The 8,371-nt window shown below is 35.0% G+C and overlaps 1 protein-coding gene across 1 annotated transcript; it reads right to left on the bottom strand.

Moving 5' to 3' along the window:
- Positions 1–7,343: 7,343 nt before the first annotated feature.
- LOC113305922 (uncharacterized mitochondrial protein AtMg00810-like) lies at positions 7,344–7,802 on the bottom strand. The gene is made up of 2 exons (XM_026554908.1): positions 7,687–7,802; positions 7,344–7,587 (listed from the first exon to the last, which is right to left on the bottom strand). Exons 1-2 carry the CDS (start codon positions 7,800–7,802, stop codon positions 7,344–7,346), a joined length of 360 nt encoding a protein of 119 aa, XP_026410693.1.
- Between the last annotated feature and the right edge of the window lie 569 nt (positions 7,803–8,371).

Raw genomic sequence — 8,371 nt, 5'->3', positions numbered from 1 at the left:
CTTCTATTGGTTATCCATATCCCATTCTCACGACTACCTTCAAATGTATTAGAATAAATGATTGCAAGAGAAAAAAAAGGTCACTTTCCTTCTTCGATGGATTCTTATGATTCTACCTCCTCGGGACTTCTTCACGAAATTCTCAAAAATGTAAGAAGGATAGACAACAAGGTAAAATATGTGCAACAACGAATAAGGTTGTTTGCTACAAAGTTTCCTGAGATAAGGATGATCTTGAGAATATTCAAGTTTCTTGGATTGAGTCAGAAAGTAAAGATTATGCTTAGCTCCTTTGCGAACTGTCATAGGTTTGCAAACCGGCCCAGTTCCAGTATTAACAAAATTAAAAGAATTATTTTATACGATTATGTTCGACTTTGCAACGGTTTTTACAAAAAATTCAAAGATAAATTTACTCATTAAATCACTTCGTGGTTGCGTATCATGGATTAGTCTTAAGTGTTATTGAACACCATATGTGCTTGTAGGTTCAAAGGTTACTGAGATACTATGAATCATCATTGTGCATGGTTCCAGAACCCTGAACCATGGCGCATATTCTTTTGTGTAATTTCAAGGAGTACTTCTCACATGCTTACATGAATACCCAATAAAAATTTCATCTAAACTGTGGAAGTGTTTGCTTGGATCTCAAGCTATCTAAAGCCTTGGAAATATATGAAGAGAGAATCTTGCAACTATATTTCTTAACCCCTAACACTTTGTGTCCTAGTTGCTAAGCTGGAGTCGTCCCCTATAATTTAGATTCTTCATAGAACTGAGGAACAATATATATAAAAATCACAAATTTCTCTTCGTCTTAGAATTTGTGATTTCTTAAGATATATATCTAAACTCGTCTTTGATTTGCTTGGATTATTCTTGAGAGGTGGTTAGTAATCTAGGATTCTCAACTAATTGAGTGTAAGTGTTCCGGATTCGTGAGTTTTGCTGGACTTTGTCTACTGCAAATAGATTATGAAGCCTATATTGAGAAAAAAAAGGAAATTAAATAGGCTTGTCTAACTGAGTGTAAGTTTCCCATATTTTTGAGGTTTGATGAACTTTGTCTACTGCGAATATATTATTAAGCCCAGATTTGAAAAATAAAAGGGAAATTAAACAGGCTTGTCTATTAGACACATATTGGTACGAAAACTCTTCACCGAGGTTGAAACAACTTTCAGGCTGTAAAGAACCTCTGCTAATGGAATGAAGTGCATTAAAACCTTGCGAGGTTCAAGAGGCGTAAGGAACGTGGATGCAATTGAATTGCTTGGAGGTTAATTCGGTCTCAACTCCAAACCTAAGTCTGATGTTAGGTTAGTGTCTATAGCGGTTTAATACAGAATGTTGCTCAAAGTTGGACGAGGTCCCAGGTTTTTTTTCCTGCAGGTGCGTTTTTCCTCGTTGACAAAATTATTGTGTGTTTTTTTTACTTTTCTGCATCTTTTGATTGTTAAAAGTACTGCACAAATTCATACTCCTATCAAACGGAAAAGTTGGTGGTGTATTTGGTACCCTCTCATTTTCACGCTTAACTGCATGGATTTTTTACCAACACTGGAACCAACTGTGCTGAAAAGGCCTTGGTGTTAAGAAACGACAAACCATTACCTATATTTCTTATGGCGAACCCAACCTGCCGAATTAGGGTATTATAATACAACCACCTTAAATTGGAGTTTTACTCAATTTCAGAATATACACAAGCTCATATTTTCGACGTTCACTACCCCTCATGAGACAAGCAACTAGCCCAACCCCGTCCAACATACTTTTCCATCCTCAACAGGTGACATGTCATCGGCTCTGATACCATTTATAATGACCCGAGCCTCCATCAATATTGTCCCTATTTATCAACTACCCCATATTGTTGGATGACAAAAGTGTCTAAGTGGGGACAATATTGATGGAGGGTCGGGTCATTATATGTGGTATTAGAGTTGATGACATGTCTTCCCTTGGAAGATCGTTTATTTGGTTGTATGATCGACCCAACTTGAGACAGGATGGAAAAATTTAGATTTGAGCCTTTGTCCATCTATTTTAACCATTTTCCTACTCCACTATGGGATGGGAAACTCCGACCGTTTATTCGGTCGTTTGATAGACCCAACTTGAGACGGGATGAACAACTTTAGATTTGAGCCTTTTTCCATCCATTTTAACCATTTTCCTACTCCATTATGGGATGGGAAAACTTATTTTCCCACCTCATGGGAGTTTCTCTTATTCTTATCCCACCAAATCAACAATAAGAACTAAACATTCCTTATAACATGTTTGGTTCAAGGAATTGAATTCTAAGTAATCCATTCCCGAGGGAATGAGCCCAGTTCCTTGAACCAAACACGACAAATCAACTCTATATAATTAATATTTTTCCAATTCCCTCAAAAATAATAAATTTTCATTGCATTATGGTCTAATAGTGAAATGGAATTGGATTCCGAGTTAATAAGTGCAATTGAATTACTTCCAACAAATGCTAATCCTTTGGATTGACCTCAATTCCTAGGATTCAAATTCTTTCAACCAAATAGAATGTTGGTGTAACTTCCAGTGAAAATGCGAGGGTACCCAAATATGCCTGAAGCTAAAACTTTCCCTACTTATAAGTCTTTTCTCCGAAAGTGATTGTCTATGGACCGAGTCGAGACAATAAAACTAATCGGTTCACATTTTGTGTGATCGTTTATGGATACGAGATCGAGACAATACAACAACGACGTATGTTTACTTGATACAAAGGTTTGGACTTAACATAACACAATAGGATTGCTTATCAAGTAAATAGTAATTAACGTTTGTGTAATTTACTTTAATTATAATAAAACAATTATAATGAGGAATATAAAAGTAAATGACACAACAAGATTTCGTTAACGAGGAAACCGCAAATACAGAAAAACCTCGGGACCTAGTCCGTAATTGAATACTCTCAGGATTAAGACGCTACACAAAATTACACTAACTTCGTATAGTTGAGACCAAGTAACTAACCCTATAGTTCACCTAGTTCCTTCTGTATTCCCACGCCTCCAACTTATAAATAAGTCACGTACTTGGAACAATTCCTTTGGTTCGAATTCCAAACAGTAAAGGAACAACAAATCTGTTTGGTATCAACTCTATTCAACCAAGTGATATGAGTCGGACAAAGGCTCTTCCGTTTATATCAACATAAACTCCTTCGTCAGGTCCTTGGATCTATTTTATATTCAATACCCCAAAGGTAATCATTTAAGATTAAGCCAACAACACCTTTAATCCTAAGAATCGTGTTGATGTCGATCTACTCAATTAATCAATCCAATCTACCACAAGGATAAACCGATTATTAATTGGATCCTCTTTTACCGAAACAAGTATTGTGCACACCAAAGATTGTAAAACCCAAGTCAGATCTTCAATATCTTCTTTGTCTTCAAATCTTCTTAAATCTTCAATAAAAACCTGCACACAATCACTTGAATCTCTTGTAATCAATCACGCACAAAACGGAGTCTGTTAATAATGGATTATCACAAGATCGTCTTTAGAACTAACAACAGTCTAAAGATCCCAGTCGAAAATCTGAGCTAGTTTGAGTGAATCTTATATCAGAAGAGAAGATTCTCAAGAATAAACAACTAGGTGCAATCAGATTTCAACCACCGTTAGTCAATCAAATCAATCAAAAACAAAATATAACCACAATTATCTAGTTTCCCACCAACGGTACACGCTAGAGCTTCTCAATCCCAAAGAAGACTTTAAACTGAGCGGCCGTAAGAGATTTCGCCTAATTAGGTTACTCTCCTCTCCGAATAGGCGGCTATACCAGTAACAACAACAAAAGAGCAAATATGTTGTTACGAAGGATTAGTTTGCTAGAAAGGCAAACTTCAAGTATTTAAAAACAAGGAAGTTTGGACACCAAGGAATTTCCAGAACCGAAAATATTCTCAAGATATTCATTAAAGAACAGTTTCGGTTTTCATAATTCCTGGAAATGCTCTGTCCAAAAATAATGATCGAAATCTCTCGGAAAATCTAATTAGTAAATGCACATTACTAATTCTGTAATTTCCCTACAAAATGAAATTAATAACCTTAATTAAAATATTCTTAACTTACTTATGTTTAGATCCTGGGATTCTCTTCCCTTAGCCGTTAAGGAATATCTTTAAACAATTAAAGAAATAAACAATCACAACACGTGTTCAAAGTTTGTCGACATCTTTACTTTGTAAGTTCTCTTTCACACTTACAACCTTGAAACCGATTTTCCACACTTCCAAACAAGTTTAAAATTGGTTCATATGACTTTCAATAACTATGTGATTGATAAAACCAACATTCAATCACAATCATGGGTTTACGGTTTTACCAAAACAAGTTTCGGTTCTACCTCCATGTGAGTATTGTGCATAGTCACACTAGATTTCCGAAAATTCGGTTGACTAGTTACTAGGATCGGTTCCCCACATATATATGGCATCTAACTTATATGTATTGCAAATGTACATAGGATCGGTTCCCCTTTGCCTAAAAACGTGTTGCACATGTCCATAGGATTGGTTCCCCTTTCTGCTATAAACCTTTATGCACCCCATACAAGGATCGGTTCCCATTTATGTACTGCACCCTTACAAGGATTGGTTCCCCTTTCCTTTTAATTGGTCATACATACAAAATCCGATCATACCACATGTGATTACTTAAGATCGGTTTTACTAATAAAAGTTATACCAATACATAAGTCAGGCCTTTGTGAATAGTTCTACCAAGAATACAACAAGTTGTGAGCGGTTATACCCTATCACACATATTGGTTGTTCATAAGATATGCAATGAATAAAAAAACCAATAACACCTGGAAATTTCCTTTTCGGTCCACAAACAAGTTTATGAACTTACTTACTTAGAACACATGTAAACATTGTTCCATAGGATGAATACCTCACATCATACCCATACATAATCACAATAGCATTCAAATGATTATGGCGATGTCTTATCTACAAAGTTTAATGGTTGAGAAATAAACCTCGTATTGTATTCCTTAATACTATGTCTATCTAGAGTTCAAATATGCTTCGCAGTTATGTTTTCAATACGCACGACTTGAAAGATACGTTAGGGAATGAAACAGTTCAAGTCAAATATCACTAACCTCAAATGAAAGGATGATTGTTGTCATTGTAGCTCCTTGCTTCTTCACATATTCATGACTTCGCAATACTTGTAATTTCTCATATCCTAATACTTTCAAGATAACCTATACGAAGTTGACTCTAGTACATAATCAAGCGACTCTTAACATGAGTTTTGATTCACTAAAATATGACAATCAAACCTGACATACCAACGCTTGTTGGGTTCAACCGAGCAATGCTCTAACAATCTCCCCCTTTGTCAATTTTAGTGACAAAACTCTTACATCATATGGATAAACAAATTACAAGAATTCATTACAATGCGCTTGATTCTCGATTCAACAACACAGTAGAACTACTTGGATCCAATCCTTGAAAATTCCGATGTTGACATTATAATAACAAACCTAATACTCCCCCTAAGGAAGATAGGTAGATATTCAATCCGCACGTCTTTGTTATACCAATTTATATGACATGTTACTCCCCCTTAGTCTGTGCTTTCATTCTTTCGTTAGATAAAACATTCAAGTACCAATGTTCTTTTCCCTAACGATGCCAATCAATATAAAATCAATGCCAGCATCACCTGTTTACTCCATATATTTCTCCCCCTTTTTGTCACAAAAATGACAAAGAAACGAAAAAATAAAGGACAACACGAAAAGAATCTTACAAATCTCATAATAGACTTGCAAACCTGTAGAGTTAGGCATGAGGGTTCCACACATCACGCTCTGATAACCAATATCAAAACCGAAACTACAAGTAGTCTTATTTTGATGTGTTACCAGGGAAACAATTGTCCGAAACAATTTTTACAATTTAGTTTAGCAAACCAAAAACAACTAAGCACATTAGTCCCTTTGCTAAACCGATTGTTCAAAAACAACCACTTAATTCGATAAGACCAAAATAACGATAAACTCCATTTTTCTCATCAGGTTCTAATTACCCATAAACTTAGACCTTTCAATTTTAAAAAAGATAAGTACTAGGTTAGTTAACTAGAATTCCTTGTTTAGGCATTCAATTAGACTTGAATAACCGAAACCTCACTTTGATAAGACAAACTAAGATCAAAATTAATTTTAGTTTCTTATCCGGAATCGAATTGGACTAAACAACTCATCTCGTACACAAATTATTTCGTTAAGCCAGAAATAATTCATACAAACCAAAATAAATCAACTTGCATAATTATTCACCTCAACCGGAAGCAATTGAAACAACATAGACATTAAAAACACCGCAATTGCACCGTAATTTTGTAAGTCTAAACAATTGATACCATACAAAAGCAAGATAACAATGGGTTTTCTTAACCGGAACCAATTGAATTACACACACATCAATTGTACCGAAATTTTGTAAGCTTAAACAATTAATATCACACAATAAAGCAAGATAACAATTGTTTTTCTCAATCGGAACCAATTGAAACACACATCCATGCACACATCATGGAATAAATATCAATTGAACCGAAATTTTGTTAATCAAAAGTAACAAATATATATAATATAAACTCAGGCTTTTCTTAAACAGGAAAACAATTATCTAACAAGATTGTTACCTCAAATTTCGCATCCACTTCTCCAATATGATAGCATCTCCGTCCAGGGAGAATTGACATCGAAATATCACCATGTTGTCATCCTTATGCATAAACAAAAGAATAACAACACACCTCAACTTTTACCAGAGAAAGGTTGAAAACCGGTTTTAACAATTGTAAGCAAAAATTGAAAACCGTCGAAACACATATGCTTTTATGCTAAAGCAAAATCGATTTAACATATTGTGAATTTTTCACATATTTTTTCTATCAGAACCCCTCATAATCCTTTGATAAAGCCTACCTACTAGGGCTAGAACTTAATCCCGCTAAATCAAAAAGTCACCCAAACCATAAGGGTTCTCACAGTACTAATGTACCTTGATAATTCCTATGGATTTCCTTAGATTTTCAAAGGTTGATCTATCTAAAGGTTTAGTAAGAATATCAGCTAGTTGACGCTCAAATGGAACGTACTCTAATTTGATAACACCATTCTCATACAATTCTCTAACAAAGTGAATGTCTATGTGTTTAGTACGAGAATGTTCAACTGGATTCTGAGTCAAGCGAATAGCACTTGAGTTATCACAAAGGATGTTCATAGTTGGAATATTTACTCCATAGTCGATGAGCATCTATTTCATCCATAATAGTTGGGTAAAAAATGTACTAGCAGCAACATATTCTGCTTCACAGGTTGATAAAGATTGCGAATTATGTTTCTTGATGTGCCAAGCAACAAGATTTTGACCAACATAGAAGCAACCACCTGAGGTGCTTTTCCGATCTTCTACACAAACTGACCAATCAGCATCCGAGTAGGCAACAAGACTATTGTTTGTATCCATAGAGTATGATAGACCATAATCTACAGTACCACTAACATATCATATGATACGTTTTACAACTTTAAGGTGTGATTCTTTAGGATCCACTTGAAATCTGGCACAACATCCGATACTGAAAGCAATGTCTGACCTTGTTGCAGTTAAGTACAACAAGCTTCCGATCATGGATCTATATAGTTTCTGATCAACAGATTTTTCTCCTGGATTGGATTGAAGTTTTCCAGTAGTTGGCATTGGAGTTGCCATAGGAGTTGACTTGTTTAGTTCGAATTTTTCAACAAGATTCCTTGCATATTTTTCTTGAGAAAGAAGAATATTTTATTTTTGTTGCTGTATTTTCAAACCAAGAAAATATGACAATACTCCGACATTACTCATTTCGAATTCTCCACTCATAAGATTTAGGAATTCATCTGTTAGAGTTTTTGAGGTGGATCCATATATGATATCGTCTACATATATTTGTGCTATATGGACATGGTTACCACACCACGTGGTAAAAAGAGTTTTATTAGCACCACCTCTAGAGAACCCTTTTTGAAGTAAAAAGGATGTCAATTTGTCATACCAAGCTCGTGGAGCTTGCTTTAGACCATACAAGGCCTTCTTAAGTTTAAAGACATGATCTGGGAACGATGGGTCTTCAAACCCTTTTGGTTGAGCTACAAAAACTTCTTCTTTTAAATCCCCATTTAAAAATGCAGACTTGATATCCATTTGGAACAATTTTATTTTAAGATAGCAGACATAAGCAAGAAAAAGTCTAATAGATTCTAAACGAGCAACAATAGCAAAAGTTTCATCAAAATCAATAC

The sequence above is a fragment of the Papaver somniferum genome, chromosome 8 (assembly GCF_003573695.1).
Source record: "Papaver somniferum cultivar HN1 chromosome 8, ASM357369v1, whole genome shotgun sequence".
Lineage (NCBI taxonomy): Eukaryota > Viridiplantae > Streptophyta > Magnoliopsida > Ranunculales > Papaveraceae > Papaver > Papaver somniferum.
This window is presented reverse-complemented; position numbering and strand designations above follow the sequence as displayed.

Bases quoted from the DNA above. Each gene is read 5' to 3' on its own strand.
- LOC113305922 (XM_026554908.1), bottom strand. From the start codon at position 7,802: ATGGCAACTCCAATGCCAACTACTGGAAAACTTCAATCCAATCCAGGA. The intron at 7,588-7,686 runs GTCAGACATTGC...ATGATATGTTAG, and splicing joins TTGTACTTAACTGCAACAAG to TGGTACTGTAGATTATGGTC.